General features: G+C 35.7%; 1 protein-coding gene across 3 annotated transcripts in view; it reads right to left on the bottom strand.

Annotated features, from left to right (window-relative positions):
* The window catches only part of RP1 (RP1 axonemal microtubule associated), a 188,800-nt gene that overhangs the window by 79,384 nt on the left and 83,197 nt on the right, over positions 1-26,219 (bottom strand). For all 3 annotated transcript variants that reach the window (XM_068671868.1, XM_068671870.1, XM_068671869.1), the window contains 6 exons: positions 19,125-19,279; positions 18,411-18,489; positions 14,098-14,179; positions 12,276-12,331; positions 12,082-12,114; positions 5,806-5,975 (listed from right to left, as the gene is read on the bottom strand). In XM_068671868.1, coding sequence (XP_068527969.1) covers positions 5,806-5,975; positions 12,082-12,114; positions 12,276-12,331; positions 14,098-14,179; positions 18,411-18,489; positions 19,125-19,279 — 575 coding nt within the window. The remainder of the gene's footprint in view (positions 1-5,805; positions 5,976-12,081; positions 12,115-12,275; positions 12,332-14,097; positions 14,180-18,410; positions 18,490-19,124; positions 19,280-26,219) is intronic.

Below are 26,219 nucleotides of genomic sequence, written 5' to 3'. Positions count from 1 at the left end.
CTGGAGCACGTTAACTTACAATTAAAGGCTCTGATATCAGCAGTCACGTTAGGTATTAAAATTAATGATAATTACTACGAGCAGAAAAATTTTTAACTAAATTCTCATTTGCAAAATGATTAGAATTAAAACATGAAATTACTTTACAACCACTTCTGAGGGAAAGAGGAGGGATATTTCTGCAGAAATGTGAATCACGAATGTTACAGAAATAACTGTAGAACAGCATAGCCCTGTTCCCATACTACCCATGAGAAACTCAGTATCTGGTTGCTGACTGTGGCATTCTGTGAGATGTGGTTAAACCATCCAGCCTAGGGCTGTGGGAATTGGGATGATCAAACTGCATCAAGCTCTAATGATCTGTATGGAATTAGCATCTGCACAATAAGTATTCTGAGCCCCCAACTACAAGAAAGATCTGGTGGGAAGGGAATTTCAAGTAAAACATAAAACAGAACTATTCTAAAAAGTGTAACAATTATTTTTGAGGATAAAAACAGAAAACTTTACCAGTGGCCTTGTTCTTCCCACCTATTGCATTTTATTTTCCCAGACCAGCTACAACAAAAGCTTTGGTGACTATTGCCAGGAAATAAATTCTTTATGCACCAAGTAGCATCACAGTAAGATTCTGAAGTTAGTCTTACAGAACCATGCTCTAGAACAACCAGCAGAATGGCTCTTAAGACAGAGCACAAAGCTCCTAACAATTTAATTTATTCTGCTATTAGCTCTGCTCTTGACAGCCATTCAGTGCTGACCTACCTTGCTTAAAGCTAGTTCTTGTGCCTTTGCTTAATGGAGACATACATGCAGGGAAATATTAGTAAACTTATTCTTATTAGGGAAAAACAGTATAGAAAGCATGTCTTTGTCATTTTGGGAGAGAGTTGGGTACCCTGATTAATAAACGTTACGCAGATAAAAAATGGTAAAACCACAGTGTATGAAAAGGAACGATTAATTAAAAAAAAATAGCAACCTGCCAAAATCATTTTACAGAAGCTTGAACTGTTTATGAAGTAGAGCTTATGAAATGAGGCAAGAAATCACACCTGATGACTTAAAAGATGCCTTCCAGTCTAAATTTCTTGAGTAAGTATCAAAAGAGGTTGCGATGTCATTCAAAAAAAAAAAAAAAAAAAAAATCAGAATTCAAGGCATTGCTCTGTAAGGACCAGAGAAGAGTTCCTACCCACCATCTATGTAAAATCAGAAGCATGGACCTGTTTCTGTGATAGTCCTGCAGCCCCATGGCTACAGGGAATCTCTCAGTTCCTGAACTGTAACTCCACAGCATGTAAAATAGACACACAACTGAATCTTTACATCAACGAGGACACCAGATTTGTCTCTGAGCCTAGCCTGCTTGCCTGAATGGTTGCTTTCAAGTATACAGAATTAAGGCCATCCCAGACTGTGATGCACATGTGAGGAGGATTATGCCTCTTGAATTTACCGTATCCTCATGTCCTAACTTGGTCTCCACCATTGCTCCATAAAAAGGGAACTACATGGGCAGAATTTCTTGTCAAGAGTTTTTCATTCAAGCTGTGTATGCTGCAAATGATATCATTAGCTATGGCACAGTAAGTGGTCTAATTTCTCTTCAAAAACGTGCATTCATCTCTTATTAAACTTAATGGGAAATATCCAGGTTCATCAAGAGAAGAGTGCACAGCTCCTTCACACATCTAAACTATGGTCCCCTCACACACAATAAAAACATTGCTCCTGTTCTTTCAGAACCAGACTACTGATTTTGAAAATGATTGCCTGCAGATTTTCTTTCTTGTAGATAGACCTCATGACTGTATCACAGAGCTACTTTAAATGCAATGTACCATTCATTCCATAAAGCTCTGTGGTTTGAACTGCAACATCAGAGAATTTGGTTATTTTTATTTAACAGGGCAAGCTATACCTCACATTTTACTTTGTCTTCTGCTACCCAAATTTGCAATTCTCTGGACTTCTAAATTCTCATAAATACATGTTCAATAGTCATTGTAGAAAATGGACAGGTCAGATATAGAAAAATAATTTAAGAATACAGGAATGACTATTTAAGAGTCACTGTTTTCCCTTCTTTTTCTAGAACCACAATTTCGATGAATTTCATGCCTTTGAGCCATAAAGAACTAGCAATCATACTGTCCATGATCTGTTGAATTAAACACCAAATATTTTCAAGTGAATGTAATATATATTACATTCTTCCCTTTTCATGTTTATTTGTTTGGGATTTTTTCCACAGTTCTGGCCATTATTATACTTTCTGTTCAGTTCCATCAATGTAACAGAACATTGTCATTACATCATGCTCATAAGCATTTTCTGAGCAATTTAATATAGTCAGTTTCCCTTTGGAATATGATATCCTATCTTTGATCCCATAATTGGCTTTGCCTTCCATCAATGCCTATTAATTGATGCAAAATGACCTTCAATGCAGAAAAATAATCCATCACAAAGTACATATTCAGTGAACATCCTCTTTTTAAATTTACAGACTGTTTGCAAGAGGAAACTATTTACCTCATTTTTATTTATGAATAAAATTTCCTGATTAATTTATCCACATTTATTTCTTCTGAATGGTTTTATGTAATATTCAGTACTTGAAATCTGAGCTGAATTGGACGTGATTTGTCATATACTAAATAACAGTGTTTTTCCATTACATGACTGAAGGAGCATAGTTCTTATAATTAAGAGGATGCCTTGGCAAAGCCACTGGGGTTTTGATGCTCTCAGAGAAAGTAACTGATGAAAATGATTAGAGAATTTCATAATATTTTAAACCTTTTCCTTTTTGAATCACACAGGACTTGTCCAAGGGCATCAAGCCTAATGTAATTAAATCTTTGTAAAATTCACTGTTTAGGTGCACACTTAAATTAAATTCTTCTTTATGTCTCTATAATAGATATAATAGATATTTGTGCATAAATGATTCTAATTATAAAGGGTGTGGTCAAAGCATCCTAAAATTCACTAGAACAGCTACCAGAAACTCCAGAAATCCTACTGCTTGTTGTCTGGAGCATCATCCCACACTTTGGAAAATACCTAGCATATTAGCATTACATAATCTAAAATTTTCTGTCATCCTTATAGTCTTTACCTGAAAATACATTCCATATTTGTTGTGTATTTATGAACAGTTGTACCTGCCAGAGCTTTGTGGTTACAATACTGTCACTCATTTCATACTACCTGTGCTAGTGCTTTGAAGAATAGTTTTAAAGATCCTTATCCCAAGATCCGTCAGTCAATGTAACTTTGCATTTTATAATTATCTATATAACAGAAAGTGTGCAGTACAATAGGACTCTCCAAAAGCATGCTCTGACAAGCTTACTCTGTAAGCAACCAAGAAACCTGCTGAGGACTGGGGGAAAGTTATATATATACTTTACAAATTTGCTCATTCTGTTAGAGATCAAGAATTGATTTTTATCATCACTGAAATATAAGAGAAAAAAAAATCTACTATTGTACTGTCAGTTTACTTACATTTTCCCAGTTATTTTCCAATGTGTTTGTTCATTGGAGCTGGCATGGTTTCTTGCCTTGTTATCTTCAGTGCTAGAACTCCCAGATGGTTCAATAACATAGACAAACTTACTTATTTCTCATTTTATTTATTATAAATAATGTATTATAATTAAATTTATTCTTATTTAAGCAGATCACCCACTCTACTACAGCTATGTGAGACCATTGAAAACCACCAACATGCTAGCATGCTGCTATTTTTTCTAACAAACTATTTTTTGCTCTTGCTATGTGCAATTAAACTACACCTGCTCTTTCACAGGAGTTGGTTTGAAATATTTTGGATCAAATAATCATTTTGAATACGATGTACATCTGTGCATACATTTCTGTGAGAACACCTGGAAAATCAGGAATTTACATGCATTCCTGTCCTCGGTGTGCAATAAATGTATCTCTGAGATCAAAAATAAGCCTACTGTTTCAAAATAAGCATGAGTTGCTTATAGCACATAACCTGCTGTACTTTTTAATGTACTGACATTTGTCTAAGACCAGGATCTTGGGGAGGTTTAAAAGTTCATTTACTACTGCTTGTTGGGAAGTTGAATTCACAGCTTGTCCTCCTGGTGACATCATGCTCATGCCTCCAGCTTGCTGTTACAGTGGGAGAACATGAGCAAAGCTTCTGAAAGCCTTAGTAAGAACAAAGAAAGAGAGAGTAAAAAGAAACTGGATTTATTAGCTGAACCACCTAGAGAAGATAAGGGGATATTTATGATGATATCTGAATCTGAGGATCCTAAGTGCCTACTAGTTTGACTTCCTTAGAGTGCTACAAAAACTGGAAACACTGTAAGAAATGAAGCAAAGAGACAAAATTTCATGCCCAGTAAACAACACTCAAATAGTTTTGATTTTTTTTTTTGAAAAACATTTTCAAAGAAAACAACAAAACCAGGGGCACAGATAGCTGTCAGAAAGATACAGACATGAACCCAAAGCCAATCCAAAGTATGAAGAGGCATTTAGAAAGCTGTTAGGGTGGAACCTCAGTATGATGCATATAGTATTATGGTACATAGGATAGTAGGGAACCTAGGATAGTAGAGTAGTGGGGACAACCAGGACACATACACGACAATACTAGCTTCTTCCAACATGGTACTCAGTCTGTGAAATCTAGCAATCAACAGAGTACATGCCATTTGGGAAATTACCAACAGGTTGCATGTAGCAGAGGCCTGCTTTATGCAATGATAGACTCGGCCTTTATTGACCTCTTCAGTTTATGCTAGTGGATTAGGAAGTGCCTTTTGTTGCTCAGAGTTTCCTCTCTGTTTTCTGATAAGCAGCAGCTTTCTTGTCTTTAACAAATGCCATTTATCTTTTCATTTACTCCCTGCAAAGTTCCTAAATTGATTTAGCTTGTTATTTAAACTTTGAAAAATCAGCCTGGATCAGGTCATTATGATGAATATTTGACAACGTTTTCTAAATGTAGTTTTGTCATTGTTTTCAGAGTGCTTATTGCAGCCATTGAAAAGCGTTTCTGAGGTTTAACTGCCTTGAATTGCAAGCTATTTCTCTCTTCTATCTAGAAGCTGCACTTCAGGCCAATGAACGTAGCTTGCAATGATGTAACCTAGCAAGCCAGGACAGAATTTGACCATTAAAAAGACACCTCAGATGAATACTCTCGAAGAAGCAGGATGTGTATGAGGTGTCACGTCTGTATTAGGGTTGATTTTAATACTGGTCGTGTATATGCTGTTACTTCGGTGCAACTGCCTCCATTGAACTTTGAAATGCATTCTCCTGTGATTTATGATCATCCAGAAAAATCTGCTGCCTGTTGGCCTCAGGGACAGAACCATTTTTGGGGAGAGTGGAGAATGCCTTAGAAAGACTGAAATGAAGGAAAGAAAAAGCCACTCATGTCCCAGAGGAATACTGTCCAATCCTTCATTTTCTGCATTCTCAAATAATTTTATATTGCTTTTGTAAAAACTGCAACTCAGGAAAAAAAGAAAAAAAAAAGACAAGCTGATGAATGCAATAAATTACATGAAACGGACCATTTGTTTCCCTGATACATACTGAAAATTCAAAGAGAACACTACAGCTGGCTGTAGTAGAACAGAACCACAAGTAGAAGATGACCTAAGATCTAAAGTTACATCATTCTGTCTTTGGCAATAAATATGTCATTTTAACAACAAAACTAGAATTTCATATATATTTTGGCTGGAGAGGAATGTCACGAGGAGCTCTGTGTAGTACTGTATATTTATGACTTACAATGAATTCATCCATTGCTCTGGGTAGAAAACACACATGTCCTGATCTTTGTGGAGAAAGCAGGATCTTATCACTTTTGCCCTTTGAGCCATAAATCACAAGGGTCCTTTTACAGTCCAGTGGTTCTGGGGAATCTCCATCTGTGTTAACCTGCACTCTCCACTGTTGAGCTAAACAAAACAAAAACAACACATTTTCCGTATCAAGAGACTGAAAATTAGTCAAGAGACTAATGAATGCCATTGTTATTATTACAACAAAGAATTTAAAGATAACTAGAAGCTTACATCCTGTTTTACAAAAATAGACAGATAGACATTCACTCTCTTGAAGATAATTATAATGTAAATAAGATTTTACAAACAAAATACAACAATCCAAATATGTGTGCAAGCGGTAATTAATACAAAGAAAGAAAGAAAGAAAATATTTGGCTATGCTTTTGCATTCCTTATAACAAATTACTTGTTTTAATTGCAGTAATTCATTTATTAAATTTTGGTACTTAAGGTGTTTCTATGTTACATGGTTGGTCTGTTCTCCCACATGCCTGGTGACAGAACGAGGGGGAATGGGCTTAAGTTGTGCCAGGGGAGTTTTAGGTTGGATCTTAGGAAGAACTTCTTTACTGAAAGGGTTGTTAGACATTGGAACAGGCTGCCCAGGCAAGTGGTGGAGTCACCATCCCTGGAAGTCTTTAAAAGATGTTTAGATGTGGAGCTTAGGGATATGGTTTAGTGGGGACTGTTAGTGTTAGGTCAGAGGTTGGACTCGATGATCTTGAGGTCTCTTCCAACCTAGAAATTCTGTGATTCTGTGATGAAAAAGAAAACAATATTTTGGAAAACTTGTATATGATCCATTTGCAAAAACTGCTGGCTAATACACACCTAGTTAAATAATGAAAACTAAACCTCATTTCTCCGATTTTTCTAACCTAATTTGTCACGTTCAGTCTGCTCATGTGTCAGATCATTCATTAGGACTGAATCCAAAATCTAGGGAACTGCAAAGTATTTTCACTGAACTCAGCTCATGGATTTCAGACATTCTTTTTGGTAGATGACATGTATTCATAGCAATATTTGAAAGTCCAGAATGCAACTCAGAAACTGCAGAAAACCATTCCAGGTGTGTGAAAATACGCTGTGTCTTAGATGGATAATACAGATTAGAAAGTTGCTTAAGTGGTTGATTATAAATCTTGCCTTGAATTCAAAAGAATTATTTGTAGAAACAATACTTGATCCTGCATGGCAAAGGGAACTTAACAGTGGAAGAAAATTAAAAACCTATGTTTAGACCGTGACCAATACTGTGATAATAGGATAATTTGCTAATGAGATTAACATAAAAGAGAACTATTTCATGATTTTGTGTAAGCCCACAATGCAATGGGCTGACAAAATAACCTGTAGAATAGTTTAGTTCTGAAATAAATTAGATGTGATTCTTTTTCTTATACTACTGTTTTTTTCACACCTTTTGTTTTCCTCTACCTGTTTGGAGGTGGAGATTGAATGAAAACCTTTTCTGGTTTTCTTGACATATGATTTTTCCCCTGATTTTTTGCTTTGTCTTCTTTAGCTAAATCTATTTTCCCCCTTGTTATAGAAGCTTTTTCTCATTACATCTGACTGTTCCCTGACTCTTCTGGGCTCAGCTACAAAACAGCAGGCGAATACACATCTCACAGTCAGTCTGCTGAGTAACACAGGAGCTGAAAGGATCCTTCCATCTGAACTATTTTTTTGAGGTCATTTCATGAGTCAGATGTAGTATAATGGAAGATTCAGACCTTGCCTAATGAGGAATGTTTGTTGTTTGATATTTGTGCCAGCTTTGAATTTTATCTCCTTGTGCCAGGTTGGCATGTGGTACCCTTCAGGGTGTCACACTTGGTGAAGTCAAGCATCGTTTGAGCTTCTGCTGTTCCTGAGCACTCTGAGGGTTTATGAGCAGATTCAAATTTTCACAAAGACTCCTGACATAGCCCTGAACTTCATATTCATTCCAACCATGCCCCATTTTGAAGACTGACCCTGGAAAGAGCAGAAAGGAAATTAAGATAATTTTGCATTACAGTGTTTCCCAGGTGAGCTTTCTTTTTTCTGCTTTCTTTCCTGCTTCAGGAGAGAGCAAGCACCAAGTTAAGAGAAAGCAAGGACACATATCTGCCTATCTTCTACTCCAAGAGGCAGCATGTTTAAAGAAGGTATTTCGGGCAAGGTGATTTATTTTAATTAATGTCTAGGATTGTGTTTTTAATTATCATTTCAGAAGAAAGGCTAAGACACCAGCTGGGAGTTTTCCAGGAAATAAATCAGTGGTTAACAGATTTAAAGCCTCTTAGCATCTGTGACTGCTTGTTCTCCTACATTTGCTTTGAATGCTTCTACTGCTTGGTAACAGAGCTAACCCAGACTCACAGTATTTTCTTTCCGTTCAGCAAATTCATTTAACCTGCTCATGCCAGAAGAAGAAAAAAATGTTTTGTCTAATATTATATTATCTTAGATAGCTACTTCATAAGGATAGCAGTCACCAGACAGGAGACTGATTACTAATACTTACTGGGTTCAGTGACTTCTATATCATTTTTCTATATTTGGAATTTCAGAAAATTCCAAACTCTTCGGTAACTTCTGAAAATCAGATAGCTGGTTCTGAGTAGGTAGGTCACCTTCTGTACTTCATATGCATGGTCACATAAAAAAAAATCCTTTTTCCCTGATACTACTGAACTACATTAGCTTCTGTTTGGAATGACTGGTGCTTTACTGTGTTATTTTACTTTTAGCTAATGTGCAATAGTATAGCCATTTTCTTTGAGACATCAGTATAATACTGCTAAAATGAATGCTGGAGAAGAAACAGGATTCAGAAACAGAAAGAAAACTCCATATTTTCTCTTTGCTTAAACAATATAAGCAAAGAACTTATTTCACATTACAGGGATATATCCAGAAAAATATTATAAGCATTTGTCGACTTTAAGGAATTAAATGAGATCAATCATAACAATATCTTTCCAGAAATTCTTTTAACCACTAGTTTGGAGTCTGAAAAATGCTTGCAGCAAAATTGTGAAAATCAAACCTTCAGTAACTTCTGTGCATAGCAAATTTGGCATGGTAAAACATAAAGTCAACATTTTGTTATATAATTAAGAAAACGGAAAAAGGATTTTTTTTTTCTTCTTTCAAAATACTAACAAGTTATGTGTTGTTAGAGGATTAGCGTCACTGTTTTTAGAACATATTATTCCTTTTTTTTTTTTATTCTGGTGAAGCAGGACCATGCTATTTGAAATTCAGTAATTCTGTGATTATCCTTACTTCATTAGCAAAAGCTTGCCAGATAGTGAGTGATTTGAAAACAAAGGAAATCAAAGGAGAATTTACTTCATATTTTCTCTTTTCTTATGAATTTTCTAAATGTCTTAATATCAAAAACCTTTCCCAACACAAGATCCAACCTAGAAATATCTATTAAGTGAACAGCATTCACTGAAGTTGAACTGTATTTTATGTGCTACCCACAAAAGCCCACAATGCCACAGAGCACCCTACAAACTACACTATAGGAACCCAACTAATTTTAACTGACTGCAGATTGGACAACATTGGAACATGTTCGTGGTTTTGCTTTGAGAGAAAATCTTTTACTAGGTACTCCAATTACAGTCCTCCTATTTTAAAGCAGAAAATGAAAAGAGAAAACAGAACAAGGAAGTAGCAATGTAGGAGACTTTTAGAGACTGGTGTAAAGTTCCATTCTCCCTCAGAATGACTTCATCATTAGTGACTTGAGAGCAGCTATCCATATTCTCTACCAATACAATCTCCTTTGTCTTTGTTTCTCTTGCATCAAACATACATGGAGAAATCAACAGATGGATAGATCTGTTCCTGTGCTTGATTTGCCAAAACTTCTCCATAATCTACAGATGTACAAATGTTGCTGAAAAAATTGATATGGGCCTTCTGCATCTAGGCAGAATCCATAGCCACCAGCAGCATTCACAGGGATCTGGAATTTATGCTTCATCAAAGCTAGCATAACAGAGGCCTATCTGAAAAAGAACTGGGAGTACTCAAGTAACTCGCTTAATGATGACAACTTTCAAACTCTCTGATTTGGCTTGGTGGTTATTAGCTTGTTAGTGTTCTCCAAAGAGAATGAGATTTCTGACCTTCAGAGTGACTTACTACATGTTTTGTTTTGAAACCTTTGGTTTAGACCTGACCTGAGCACGCTTTATTCTGGAAATCACCAAACACCAGATTTCTAAGACTTTTCCTGAAGCCCACTTGCAGAGTGCAGCTCACATAGTATATGACCACATGAATGCATAAAATATTGTCTCCCTAACATCAAAACTGCTGCATTCAGGAAATGTGTGTTATATGGAAAGTCTGCACATCCGCTGTGAGTGGACCTGCTTATCACTGCTATCTTCTCTAACATGTAAAGTTTTCAGTGCTGCAGATGCTCAGAGAATTTAAAGCAATTACTTTCTATTCCAAGACTCTTCACCTCTGGAATTTTATCAGTACTAGTGGTACTAATAGTAGTACTATATCACAACGGATTGACACAGAACTGAATATAAGACAACTTTTCAAACCTCCTGTGCTTATCATACTAAATCATACTAAATCATACTTTTTCACTTGTAATACCTCTAATATTACCATTAAGACAACACAATTTAAAAATGAACAATCCTGAAATCAGCCCTGCTCATCATTTCTTTTATGAAAAGTATAAAAAGCAGTCTCTCATCTATTTCATTTCCTCACTGGAATGAACTCTTGGATAAAGAAAAATATGACTAAAGAGAAGCTCAAGCTAAGGTATTGCATAGATAATTGGCAGAGGACTTCCTAAAAAACGCTCTTCTTCTTTATATCTTCATAATTCAGAACCTCTCATCTCATCCTAATGATGACACATCCCCTGGGTCTTCCTGAACATCTTGACAGTGTGATGTTTCACAAACTGATAAAGCATAAGATGCTCCTTTCACCTCATAATCAATGTATTGTGCTTTAATGTTTTTGACATGCACAAACTCTCAGCAGCCTTTGCATCTGCCTATAGTAACATAATAAAAAATGAAGCTGTACTGAAAAAAAACAAAAAAACAAAAAACAAAAACAAAACAACAAAAACATAACAACTTAGATTAGTACTAAAATGCAGCCTATTTTCTGAACATAAGGTGAAATAGATATTATGTCTGCATTTCAGAAATGTGTGCTGAGCAGAATGTAGAGTACAATTCCAAGTTACTCGTGAAAATCAAATCTCTCTGTGGGAAAGTCTTTATTTACCTGAGTTAATCAGTCTCCTCTTGTACAAGTTATCTTGCCATGGAACAATAAAACTGTTGGCTAAACTGCTTGATTGAATGCAAATGATTATATTTTCACTGAAACTGCAATTATATCGAGATCAGCACCCATGCTACAGAAGGCAAGTCACTGTTTTCAGAGCTATATGTAAACATTACTTTATTTACTCTACTTTCTCCCATACTGTTCTCAGATACAGTTACACAGAATATGCATTTACAGTAAAATATTCATAAAGAAATTTGTAGCAGTCTGTTTCTCTTTTCTGGTTACGGAGAAACACAGAGATGGTATCTCTCATTCTGAACACTTGGGAGGTCCTAATGTATTATGATGCTAGTCTATGATGACAGACTGTCTTTGTAGGCATATAAATAGACAACTGGGTGGGTATTTTTTTTATTAAAATTTTTTAACTGATCCAAGCAGATTTAATCAACAAAATGAGTATACTACTTCCAGTTTCACTAACACATTTGGAGCTTAATCTTGCATTATTTCTGGTTACTTTGGGAATGCCCTGGTGGACTTTGAACTGAAAATGCTTTCGCTGCCACTTCACAACACATCTTTCAATATGCTCATGTTTGCCAGGGTATCTGTCCCCATGTATTAAATGACAGTGACATTGAGATAAACAAAGCAACACTTGAATCTTTTCTCAGAAGAATTCCTGGCAGATTTCAGGACAGAATAGTAGAAAGAAAACCAGAAATGGTTTAGGAACGGATTCTCAAATACTTGTAAAGAGTTTATCACTTCTGTAGATTGTCGTTAGCCAATTTGTATTCATTTTCTCTCACAGTTGATAGTTTACTTATATGATGAGGTCACTTGCTCACATATTTGCCACTTACTACTGATTTGGAGGTTAAATTTAAACAGCAAAGACAACTGTGTAGAAAACAATTCTTACCTTTAAGGAATGACTTCTTTGAATTGCCATCTTCTAAAATATTAGCAGAAAAAAAAATGATGTGAGCAAGCTTCTTTATCACTTTTTTTTTCTTAAGTTATGGTCATATTCAGAAATGATCTTCAGTAATAATTAGGCAGTAAATAACACTGTATTGTTTTCACAAAAAAAGAAGTCTGTAACAAAATACTTACTTTTGGCAGTTAGCTCTCTCTGAGTTTTCCCATCATCTTGATATTCATCTAACCATCTTTCATTGCATAAATAAAATAATAAGATTAATAACAATTATCAGTATTGATAATAATCAACAAGTAATCTTGCTTTCTCTCTTTTTTTTTTTTTTTTTAATTATCAAATTAGGTCTTTAAACTACCTTCTAGACCCAATGTCCTTGTATGCCTTCATCAGAGTTGGCATTATTCATATTGGGAACATTTGGCTCACTCTCCTCCCAGCAAACAATGGGAATTTTCATGTCAGTTCTATGAAGTGCTATAGTACTTCAAATTAAATATACTATATGAAGTACTAAGCATTTACGGGATCAGATATTCAGTTGTATATTTTGAGGGGTTTATATAATCTGCAGTGGTCAGTTAGATTCATCATACTTAAAAGGATAGATAAAACCTACAGATCTGGAGTTTTATAGAAATTATACAGATATGCAATAATTAAATGTTTTTTTTTTTTCTTTTTACTTTCCTTTTCTGTTATGTGGATGAATTTAAGGATCTTTCCTGTAGATTTCCTTTATTTCTCTATAAAAACACACCTGTACTCCTGCAGTTAACCCCCCTTATTGATACAATAACATTTTACAGGTATTAACAATCTCACTTTTTTTTTTTTTTTTTTTAAAGTGTTTATTAGCAGCTTCTATTCTATTGGCTTCATGTTGATGTAGCCTTTGTTTAAACTTAGGGATCCATTTCTTGCATATAACAAAACTATTTGATAAATCTGTAACGCATGAAGTCTAGACTTCAATGCACACCAAAAAGAAAAACTAAAACAAGAACATGATCATCAGAATAACACTCAAGAGGAGTATATGTTTCTCAGCTAATAAGCTATGAATCTTGCAAACTGAAAACTTGTTTTATGTTTTAATTTGTAAACAGGAAAGATTCCTAAAGAAGAGCTGTTTGAACTTCTACAGATTTTCACAACTTTAAGGCACAGTTCTCAAAATAACATGGAAACCATTTCAGCCACGTAGCCTAATCTCCCGGTTTCTGTAAACCACATAAAACAGATTATAAGTAGCTGAATCTAAATTATACTTCTTCATATGATTTCTATTGTTTTAAATACACAGAGGTAACACACACAAATCCCTGCTTTTGCCTATTGGTATATTTAGCTTTTTGTTGTTTTATTTTTATGTTGTAGTCATGTGATTCAACCTACTGACAGCTAAAATTTCAGGTTGCAGTTGCCTCCAGTAATAAAATATTTGGAAGAACATGCTGTTTAGTAATTGTTAGAACTGAGAGAGTCAGGCATTTGCCAATTTTGTCCATAGAAGCAACATTCTAGACCTACTAAGACAGAGAAATAGAGGTTTACTAAATGAAAGGATATATTTTAGCCCTTATCTAGTAGGAAAGCCAAGGGCTTTGCAAAGATTTCTGGTATGTATATAATGTTTTCAGTGACTGAGAAAGAGGTATTGACCAAAATCAGTATGTCTACATTCTTACACATAATACTGTTTAGAAGATAGAGAACTGAAAGCTTATTTATTTTCATGTGGTCTCTGTATAATCAAGATAAAGGAAATATCAATGCACCCTTCCTCCAGTTTTGGGCTTCTTCACATTAGGCTCCTTTTGCTACTGTTACAGCAAACGTTGGCTTCAGAAGCAAAATTCTGCAACCCTTGTCCTTTGAGAAACTCTTGGGCATTGCTCATGTATCTAGGCCTTGTGCACATACTTTTTCTACAAAATTTTTCCCAGGTTTCCAAGAATGTAACAAACTAATTCTGCTTCTCCATGAATGACATACCTGTTACAAGGAAATACAACTTCCTGAACTTCCTGAACTTCCTTGTATTTGATCACAATCTTATCCAGGAACCATCCATTGCCTGTGTTGAAATGAAAAAGTTTATAATCTAAAATAATACTTCTGTCAAAATAAAAAATATATATATATGATATATATATATATATCATATGATGATATTTTTTTCACCACAAAAACAGGTCCCATTAGGACAGAGCTCAACTAAATAGATGAGATCAAATAATACAACGAAAGCTTAACATTCTGTGTCTCTTGGAAGAGGTACAATGTTAATTCTTCTCTGCTTTTCTGTTTTAATCTTAAGAAGTTAAGAAGGGGGATTTTTTTTTTTTCTTGGAGACAAGTATATGCATGTATCTGTGAACTGCCAACACCATTGCCATCACAGCCTACATCTTTTGATTCCTTGTGATCAGGCACAAGGATGTTAGGACAAATCTGCTTATGCAGTTAAACAAGATCTGTATGAAAGATGGAATTTTTGATCTGTGAGTGAAGCTGTTATTGCATATAACAGTATTAATTAACAGACCATTGATATCTACTGTTTCCATTTGCATATGTTCTTAGCTTCTGAAAAATAAATGCTTTACCTTTTACAGTATAGATAAATTTGCATAAACTGCAAAGTCAAAATACTACGTCAGTCTACATGAACATTATATTAACAATTCTGATAGAAACAAATTTGTTGAAAACAAACAACAGGTGTTCTTCTGGGCATGTGATGAGCCTCCTCAAAAGCTTTTCAAATTTCTGCTTTTAAAGTCTATGTTTCAAGGGCATGCTTTTGTTTATCTGTCCTCTATAAAGAGAGGAAAGAACCTTATTTATAGCAACTTATTTATTTATTTATTTATTAATATGAGATATCATAGTCTTTATTGAAGTCTCTTTTTGCTTTCTTGCCCAAGGAAATAGCATGAAAAAATTTCTTTTGGTCTTGCAACAGCAGAAATTTAAATTTATATAGTATTTAAATCACAAAGCACCTAAGCACTTTATAGTTTTACCACTGAGCTTAATCACCCTCTACCTGAAACTTTGTGATAGGTCAGAGAATCCACTTTAAGGTAAAGCTACAAAAGTTTTAACAAACTTTTGGATTCCATAAAAATATAAACATTAGTGATATGCATAGGGAAATATATATATATATATATATATATATTCTGATTCGAGTAACAAATCCATTCACCAGCATGAGATCAACTGAGGTATGACTGCTACTGGTTTACTGCATTGCTAGGAAGAAATGTTTAAGAACTTGATTTCACCACAGAAATAGAAATTCCCATAAATTAAAAGAGACAGGGCATTGTTCCAGTCTTGTTTTTGTTGGCTTGCTTGTTTGTTTTTTTAACAGAGCTTTATCTTTGTCACACACAGGGAGAAAAAAGTAGGGCTGGCAAGTAAAGTGTTTATAATTTTCACTGATAAAAAGCATATTTAGTGAACACTGAAAAACTGCACAAGACAATTATTAATCTAGTTATTCTCTCAGTCTTTCTCTTCCTTTCCATGTTTTGTTGCATTGACTTTTGAATCCACAGAATGTGTGTAGAATCCTCTAGTGTTGGCTGGGTTTCTTTTAGCTGACTTGCTCAATTTCCTTGATGTAACAGTGGCCATCAGGTTATAGCTGAGGATCTGTATCTGAAGCTGGAGTGGAGCTGTGAGCCTTGGGGTCTGGCACATGCAGATGCCTGCAGCTGAGGAGGATGACTACCCAGAGCTGGGCAGACTGAGTGTCTAAGGCCAGCTACTGGAGGTATTCAGCCCGACAGAACCATGCCATATATTATATGTATATATTACATTACACATTATATATATCCATTATGTATATATTTCCCATTGACAGACTGCCATTCTGTTCAGCTGGACAGGGCAAAAGGATGAAGCCATTGGTCCTGATTATGTTTGCATGAGTGCTGAGTTTTGTCTGTTGACCTGTGTGGCCAGCCATGTGCATACATATATATGTTGTACAAATGTATTTCTGGTGTGCTTATTGGACTTAAGAGCATGTACCTGTGTCAGCCTCATCTCTGTCAGGCTACCAAATTCATACTTTCACTAACAGTGGCAACCACTATCATATGGATCTTTTCCCCCAAGCTCCAAATGATAATAAAAAAGGAAATGGCCTCAAGCTGCACCAAGGGAGGTTCAGGTTGGATATTAGGAGAAATTTCTTTACTGAGAGGGTGTTGCAGCATTGGAATAGGCTGCCCAGGGATGTGGTTGAGTCACCATCCCTGAAGGTCCTCAAGAAACTTGTAGATTTAGGACTTAGTAGCATGGTTTAGTGGTGGAGTTTAGGTCAACGGCTGGACTAGATGATCTTAGAGGTCTTTTCCAACCTCAGTGAGTCTGTGACGCTATGATATTTATGCTGATCACTTAAATCACTCCCAATGCCCATCCTAGTGACTGGTATGCAAAGCCCTTCTCAAATATTCTGTTTTCACTGCATCTGCACCACCCACAACTTGTCGTGTCTCACAAGGTATTGCCTGAGTCATACTGTTACTTGTCAGCACGTTGTAGCAAAACAGCATGAGAGAGATTTTGGTCAGAAGCAGACAACTGTCCTATTTATCCTCATGCTCTGCCCTCCTGGCTGCGATCTGAGTCTGGAACACCCTAGAAGGCAGCAATCTCTGTCCTAACAGGAGGGCTTGTCCAAGCAATCTATGGATCAGAATGTCAATTCCCCTTCAAGACTCAGGTCCATAGCACATTAGGACACTTTGCAAGCTTCCTTCCATCCTCCCTTACTTCATACAGAGCTCAGATGCTACCTCCTTGGAGGTAGTCTACTGGCCTGGCCAAGACTCACTAGCAAGCAGGCAGAATACTTCAAAACTGATCAAAAAGAAGAAAGGGTACAGCAACATTTGGAAGGTTTGTATAGAGGACAAGGATCTTTCAGTAGATAAGACATCATCTAGTGACATACACCTGGCCAACAGCAAAACCCTGATGTCTAAGACAAAATTTCCTTTCTTTGCTCAGTCATGATGGCTGTGGAAGAAGATCTATGCCCTGCAGTCTGTGACCTTTCCAACAGAGTTTACAAAAAGGACACTGCATTGTGGTACACCCTAAATACTCTGACACTGTTCAAGCCTAAACTGGGCTCCAAAGGTACTTTGGAGCATTGAAGAGCATTTTCCACCCATGCATCTACAAAGAAACCTGCAAAAGATGACTATGACCTTGACCCTAAGCCTTACAATGCTCTCTCTCTCTCCTACCCCCCCCAAAAAAAGCATTTTTTCCATGCTCCTTCCAGGGCACTTCTCAAATCAAGACTAAAGATCTCCTTCCCTATCACTCAGGCAAGTGATATGATTCAAATAAAGGACAGCACCACCTCTAAAGGAACCCTTAGTCTCCCTTCTCAACATGAAATAACTGGGTCTATAGATGGCCTCTCTCCTGAATTAATATCTTTTCCTAGCTCTAAGCCCTTCCTTTATCCACTTCTCAGTCACCTCAGGCCAGGCTTATTTCAGGTTAGTTTGGGAAGGTTAGTTTGGCCTCATTGCCTGAGGCCATTTCATAACAGAGGTGCATTTCTAATCTAGCATCAGTGTGGTCTTGAACTGCTTCATAAACCCTTCTCTTCGCTTAGACTCTTCACAGCCACTAACCTGCAAACATATTTGCAATATTTACATCTTCAATGCTTTTAAATTCCATCTTTCTCTTCAGCTACTTTGTTCCAGAGATGCACAACTCAATCAAAAATTCATCTCATTGCAAAATTCTCTCTTCTTTTTTCTGAAAACTCTACAAACTAAATGCAATGCCATGTACTGGATTAGGTCCACATTGACTTGCACAGATTAAATTAACCACCACATCTTCTCCCATTGCCCAAAGAAGCAAGGACAAAATGCTAGAGCTATTCAAAATTTCCTTGGTATTAAAGCAGCTGTTGAATATCTTTTATTTCCATTCCATTTGATCTTCGCTCTTTGTCTAATGAAAGACTATTTTACCTGCGTGAACAGCATTCTCACCAATTTTCTATATGCAAATAAATAGTGCTCTGTTATAAATAAACTTGAAACAGGATTATCTGGTATTAAAATCGTGTCCTCTTTGCTGACCATTACCACTGTTTTTCACCATCCCATCACAGTGACTACTCTGCAGGAAGACTTTTTATCACTGTAAGACCTTCTGTCCCATTTTGAATGAAGGATGCAATATAAATAGTGTTCATGATGTTTAAAAGGACTTGAAAACAGATTGGTCTCTAGGAATTTAAATCCTACCTGGAGCAGCTCCATCATGGCTAATCAGAACTTTCTCCAAGTCTCCCAGTGAGACAGCCTTTATGAAAAAAATGTCCATCTGTGGAAACATACAAGGAAAATAATTAAGGTCTTAACTTTAGCTATCATTTTAACTGTAACAGGATAGAATAGCTACATTTTTTTTTCCTTTTGCAAAATGAACATGGGTGTCTCATATTGGTCCTGGCCAGACAATGAGGATCTTTTAAAGCTTTCTGAGGTGAATAACACCTTTAAATTACTTCACAGAGATAGCATTTGATTCTTTTGGCATGACACAATAATTAGTTGCAAAGAATTTTTTGGTCTTTTCTACAATACATTTTCTAGTGCCAAGACTAGAAAACTTGGGAATAAGGATTTAGATCTTGATTCTAAAATTCACGGTGGTCTATTCAAGAGAACACAAACGCTATTGTTACTATTTTATCTATATGTCTCATATAAATAATCAACACTATGCAAATTCTACTATCTAGTGCTGTCAGTAAATGACTGATGCAAAATCAGCATGTAAAAATTTTTCATCTGATAAAATTATGTATGTAATTTTGCATAAAGAAAATATGTGAGAAAGCAGCAAACTGTTCAAATAAAAATTGTATATAAGAAGATATTTACATTTGTTGAAGAAATGTTTTACAAGTCATGATTTACTCTTATTGATCAGAAGCAGCATTGCTTTTACTTCACCTGTCCATGTTGAAACTTTACATTATTGTTCTTAGATCTGTGAAGCTTCCTTTTGCCAGCATCTCCTCTTGTCCCAATAAGATTGATATAAACATTAAAATCTGCTTCAGCACCAAGTTTAGCCCCTGTGTATACATGGATCTCATACACCAGTACTAGAAGAAGAAAAAGCTTGAAATTAACCTTATAGTTTGTACATTATTCAAAATCTTTCCCAACAAAATTTGGCCAGAAAACTACCTTGATTTTCAAGTTTGGAAGTAGCAACAGCTATCAATACATTTGTCAAATCTAGGTTCAAACCTTGCAATTATGTGCACAAAAATATGAAAATACACAAACCTGAAAAAAATAATATTTATGCTGAGTATAGCAGTCCATCTGCTCAGCAAAGCAGCCCATCCAGTAAATGTTCCCCAGTGCTCCATTTTCGTCTCTCACACTGTGTTGAGTATTCATGATTTCACAATGTAATTTACAAAATCATTGTAAGTTATCTGGAGACTATCTAACTGTGCCTAGTCATTGTTTCAAACAATAGTTATATTTCACTGGTTCCAAGGCATTTTCTACCTCCAGATTTGTGCAAAACTGAAATTTCTGGCAGCTAACCTTCATGTGACCTTAAAATGAGAATAGTAATCATGAATCCTCAGATTTTTAGATTTTTACCTCACACAGAATGTTGGTCAAGAAGACAAACCTCATCTGTTAAAGGTGGATACCCAACTACTTTTGAAGGTTTCAACATTTATCACTAGAGTATGTTAACACTTTTAAAAGTAGCTCTCAATTGAAATATATTTACAACTTTTTAATGTCTTTTCTTCTAGTATGCACACCTTCAAAGAATTCTGAAATATAATTCAGAGTTACTGTATTAATATATTTTATACCACAGTAATGCCATCATAATTATCCATATACGCAAACTTCTTTTAAAATAAATATTTGTAGTAATACTATTATATTATATACTATTATATTTCATTGCAGGTTTTCTCATTATGACTTTCAAAAAAAAAAAAAAAAACCCTCCTGCTTACATCTTAATGGCAATTTTTCCATTTGTTTCTGTTCTAATCACAGCTGGCCATTTCTGCTGCAATCTAGTAGATCACAGAGAAGATTACTGTTTCAATAATCGATAATTTTAATTGCTCTTTGGAATAACACTACTTTTAACATGGAACTAATATGAAAACAGAAATTCATGATAAAATACTTGATACTGGACAATATCCTACAAATATTTACTCAAAAGGAAAGGAGAGTTGATGAATAGACTGTATGCTCAACCAAATTAGAATACTTTTAATTCATATAAAATTATCCTGAACTGGAAAGGGCACTGTTTCCAACTCTATACCACTATTACAACTATGACTCAAAATAGAACTGGCTGGTCCTGATAATTTTTATTATTTTCTCTATTGCCAAACATTCATTGCAGCTCTCACATCCATGCATTAGAATATCACCATTTAGCCTGTGACATGAATGATCTCAGTAATACACACACACCAAAAATTTGGCATAGCCTTATAAAAACTAGTTGCAAGGTTTCTAACAGAATTAATCATGTTCAAAAAATGGTAAGTATGGCTGGCATACAACAAAGAGAAATAGATCTGGTAATTAGCATAATTAAGCTATATGTCATTTATTATCAGAAAATCATGGACTCGCAGAATCATAGAATACCATGAGTTGGAATGGACCTACAAGAATCATTGAGTCCTGTCTCCAGACAGGACCACATCAAAATCAGACCATGCGTCTGAGAGCATTGTCTGAATGCTTCTTGAACTCTGGCAGGCTCAGTGCCTTGACAACTTCCCTGGGGAGCCTGTCCCAGTGCCCAATCACCCTCTGGGTGCAGAACCTTTTCCTAACACCCTTTCCTGACCCTTCCCTGTCCCAGCTCCATGCCATTCCCTTAGGTCCTGTCCCTGTCCCCAGGCTCAGTGCCTGCCCCTCCACTCCCCTTGAGCTGCAGGCTGCCATGAGGCCTCCCCTCAGCCTGCTCTGCTCTGGGCTGAACAAACCAACTGCTTCTCGTATGTCTTGCCCTCTAAACCCTACACCATCTTTATTGTCTTCCTTTGGACACTCTCTAATAGTTTTATATTTATATGGTAGTGCCAAAACTTCACACAGTGCTTGAGGTGAGGCCAACTCACCTCATAACTCTTCCTATATCACAACTCTTACTGTGCTCATACTGCGTGTAGATTAGCAGCAGAGGAATACATGCACTGGACAGAGGATAATGAGTCAAAACATGCTATGAAAGGAAACATTTAAGAAAGCAAAGAGCCATATTGATCATGAAGGGCAAAAATCTTTCAAGGAGAAGGGGAAAGTCGCAATTCCAAAACAAAACATAACATATATTAATCTGTTACAACCCATTTGAATAACAGGGCTGGACTACATGTGGAAGACACTACAAATTAGTAAAAGCTGGGACAGATCAACATAAAGTCTCCTCCATGCTTTTACATTCTTGCTTACATTCTCAGTTTTGAAAAAGCAGAATATCTGTGGGAGGCAAGGAAAGGGCATAGACTGATTATGCTATAACTGTTTATATACAAAGATTGGTATCTGTATTACTTACACCTACAAGTAATTTCTGTGATCAAAACTGCAAAACTTCTGTAACTATAAGCACTACTTACTATTTAAAAGCATAGTCTTTTTTTTTTTTTTTTTTTTTTTTTTTTTTTTTTGAGACCCTTTAACAGTAAATGATTAGAAGAAAAGAATACAAATAAGTTCTTTAATTTCTGGAGGATGACCAAACTGAATAGTTGAAGTACAGGACATATCAGAACAGAATAAGAGAGAATTATATCAGAAAACAAAGATATTAACAGATAAATAAATGACAGTTGCTTTTGTAGCACTGTGCTTCTCTCTGGTAACCAGAGAGATGATAATGATCTAATCAAGTACAGCTTTCTATTGCCATGTGCCTAAATAATTCAGTCTGAAGTAGAAAACATGTACATGTTGAAATGTAAAGAACTGGAAAATATTTTCCATATCTTCTTGTGTCTATATATCTCTCACCATCTGGAGAATGTTAGGTCTGGCGTTTATTTAGGCTACACAATCTGTATTATTTAGAAAGGAACCTCCTTAAAAAAAGGACCAGTTTATGCTTCAAATGTTCATATAAATTAACAATACTCTGTGAATTAGGCTGCTATATTAGGATAGTAAATGTTAATTTACCTTATCTTGCCTGTATGTTACAATGTATTTCATAAGAAACAAAAGAAATTAAAATAAAATAAAATAACATAAAATAAAATAAAAATAATAAAAAATCAAGGAATATATTATAATATTCTCCCAAATGTCCTGTATGTGCCACATGCCACTATGGAAAACTGCCTGGACAGTATATAAACATTCACTAAACAGGTTGTGTAGGTTAAACATTTTCTGTAGAAATAGAAACCTAGGTTTCTAGGATAGAAAACCTAGGATAGAAAACCTAGGTTTCTATCAAGTCAAGTAGCTTGACTTGATGCATTTTTTTTAAAAACAGCCAAGTAGTTCCTCTAGATTGTAGATGTGCTGGTTTTACCATGCTAAGCAGCTGAACACCACAACTGCTCTCTCACTCCCCCTCCTTAGAAGAGGAGGGGAAGAAGCAAAGGAAAGAACAACTCATGGGTTGAGATAAGGATAATTTAATTAAAGGGAAAAAATAATTATTAAGGAAAGATTATTATTATTAATTAAACAATTTAACTAAAGGAGAAAAAAGGGAAAGGTGAAAAGGGAGGGGGAAAGGGAAAAAAAAAAAAAAAAAGCAAGTAAAGGCTGTTTGGAAGTGCAAAGGAAAGGAGTTACTCTCTAATTCCCACAAATGAGCAATGCTTGACCACGTCCTTGAAGCAGGGCCTCAACACATCTAGCCAGAGTTCGGGAGGACAGATGTTTTCTCAACGAGAGCCCACCCCTCCTCTCTTCTTCCTGTTTCCACCTTTTATTGCTGAGAGTGACATCATATGGTATGGAATATCCCTTTGGTTGGTTTAGGTTAGCTGCCCTGGTGATGTTCCTTTCTCACTTTTTTGCCCACCCCCTAGGAGGGTTAGACAAAGTCCTGATGCTGTGCCAGCACTGCTCAGCAGCAGACACGACACTGGTGTGATACCACTGCTGTTCTAGATACAAGTGCAGAGCACAGCACTGTATGGGCTGCTGCAGGGAAAGTTAACATCCCAGCCAGACGCAGTACAGTAGAACAGCTACAAAAGATGCTAGTGTTAATGGCTGTGAAGCTAGAAATTGCTTAAATATAAGAACAAAGAAAAGCATGCCACTCTGTAACAGATAAGGCAAGGTACACCAGTAGTTTGATGAGCATGGGAGACAGGTACAACCAAGTCTGGAGAAAAACTACCAGCTGAAAATACTGCTGAGATAGCAAAACTCACCATATGTGAAATTTGCCAGTTTGTGGGTTTTTGTTCATTGCTTGTTGTGTGCATTGAATAAAATTAAAAGACCCTAAAAATATATTCAGCCTCTGTATCTCTGGTTTCATTTCCTTTGAGAAACTGATAGATTCCAAGGCCCTCACTGCTGCCCATCTGAAAAGCAGATGTTGCAGTAAGAGAAAGCAATCACAAAAATTTGATTATTAGAACTCTATAGCCTGATCTTCTCTACTGTAGTAGAAATTTCATTTTACTATACACTACTGATTTAGTGAAACTACATCAACTGAAAACTGGTGTGACAAAACCAAGAAGTAGTCAAAATAATTAGGGATAGAAAAAATGATAGAAAAAAATGAGCAAAAAATGGTATAGAAAAAGTTGAAAAATAAACTACTGAACAGAAGATAGGGAATACTACTTCAGTGGTCTAAGGGAACTGTCAGACTCACATCTAGGCAGTTCTGTCTAATGTTGGACACACTGAAGTAATAGAACCAATGTCTTGAAAAATTCAATAACTTCGATAAAAGATATAAGATTAATTTTTAGTTAAGATTAATTAACACAGAATAGATAAAAAAAAAAAATCTCAGCTAGCATTCACTAGAAAAGAAAATGACCTTTTAGAAATGACCTTTTAGATCGAGATCTACAAACTCCTAAAAGAGTAACTTAAGATAAGTTCTATAATCAAGCAGAAAACTCTTGGATATGGGTGCATGGTTGAAAAAGTTGAAACAAGGGAAGTGAAATGTTTTCAGGCAGATGTGATGAGCTTCTAAAAGGCTCCATGAAAGACAGACACTAAAGCAGTATAATTACTATGCTTAAAAATGGCACTGGTACCTAATGCCAAAAAGAATACAGAAGTCACTGACCAGTCAGATGTACAAGCATCAAATCTCATTCAGTCAGTAAAACTGCACTAATACTACCTCTTAAAATGTTATCATGAGAATTCTGGTGTTTTGTAAAGTCCTAAATCCAGCTTCTGGCTTCTACTGATAACATGAGAACATGATCTACCTGGATAAAGGGGAGAAATAAAGTTTTGTTCCTCTGGTTATTAAGAAAATGTAACCTAAACGCATATAAGGGCAACAGAATGCAAGTTAAAGAACCACTTTTTCACACTCCTTATTCTGAGAACCTGAATCAGGGTCTACAGAGTAGAAGGTTAGGCATATTCCTGATCACTTGCCAATAGCAACAGTTTAGCCCCAATTTGCAAGCAAAGTGTACGACTCTTATTTCCTTCTGAGGGAGTAATGTGCAGAATTTAGTCACCTATGATATTTTCCTTTGGAAATATAAACAGTGAGGAAGCAGTACAGGGTGCATTGCATTAAACACTAAGTTAATATTTTGTTATGTTTTGAGAGGAGAAGATAATAATCTTTAAAAGATTAATGAATTTATCAGTGAGAATAACAAAAAAAGTTTTTGCTGCAGAAATATGTCTTTTTCTGCTGACTTCGTAAACATTACAGTCTCATTGTTAGCTCCTTCCAAAATAATTCTACTACAAGAAAAGCACAGTCATTATTTTAGAATTATAGTGAAGAGCAAATGAATTCCAGATAAATAAAAGTATCACATTACTCACAGTACAACAGATAAGCTTCCTCTGCATTACAGCTGAGCCTAATGACACTGGTGTGCCTACAAGAGCACACTAGTTTGAATCGAGAAACTGAACTCTTTGATTGGACCTCCTTATTTCTTTCTTGTTTGTAGCATAGAGTGGTTTTAGAGGGGAAAAAAAAAAAAAAAAAAAAAAAAGATGCATTCCAGGAAAGCGATAAAATGATTAGGATGATCTTGACAGAAATTGGCCATCAGATTACAGGAATAGTCTAGAACAAGCCCAGAGTAACTTCCCCTTAAATGTGCATGACAGAAATGTTGGATTCTTAGTTCATTTTTTTTTTTTTTAGCACCTACAGGTTCACTGTACCAATCCACTCCATCAGTCTGCCAGTATAAATAGACAAATGGGCCAAAGAATACAAAATCTAGAGAGATGATAAATGATGTACAATGTCAAAATTATCACACCTTTTCTATTCAGCCCTCACTTAAGAATGGTGATACAAAATATTAGTACAGTGTAACATGGTGCTGCTCCAGGTTCTTATTTCTATATGATGTCTGTTTTAATGAAATGGTCATTTTGGCTTGATTTATTAAACAGAAAGATGGAATCTCTGTCTTGGGATTTTATCATTGACTACTTACCACCTGATTTGCAGAACCAGTGTTTGGTACTGCTGTGACAGAAGGGTAAAATACAGATTGGGGCAACATTAAGGCTAAAAGAGAACAAATTCTTAATGGCTGATAGAGGTTGAGATGTACTATCTTCCCCAGAATTGAAATATATGTTATGTGAGGAGTCATAAATACAAAAACACTATCAGGTGAAGACATTTCTGTTAGAATTACAGTTCTCGGGCTTTCTAATAACCATTTCTGTTTACTCCTGATATTTAGAGCAATATTCTAAAAAACATATGGGAAATTTTTGAACGATTTAATATCTGTATTTTTTTATCCTAGGAGTCTAGCACTGGAAATTCAAGCTAAATCCTTGTATGTGAACATGTCCTTTCCATGTTCAGCCACAGTA

The sequence above is a fragment of the Anas acuta genome, chromosome 2 (genome assembly GCF_963932015.1).
Source record: "Anas acuta chromosome 2, bAnaAcu1.1, whole genome shotgun sequence".
Lineage (NCBI taxonomy): Eukaryota > Metazoa > Chordata > Aves > Anseriformes > Anatidae > Anas > Anas acuta.
Note: the sequence above shows the minus strand (reverse complement) of the source record. Positions and strands in the feature narration are given on the sequence as shown.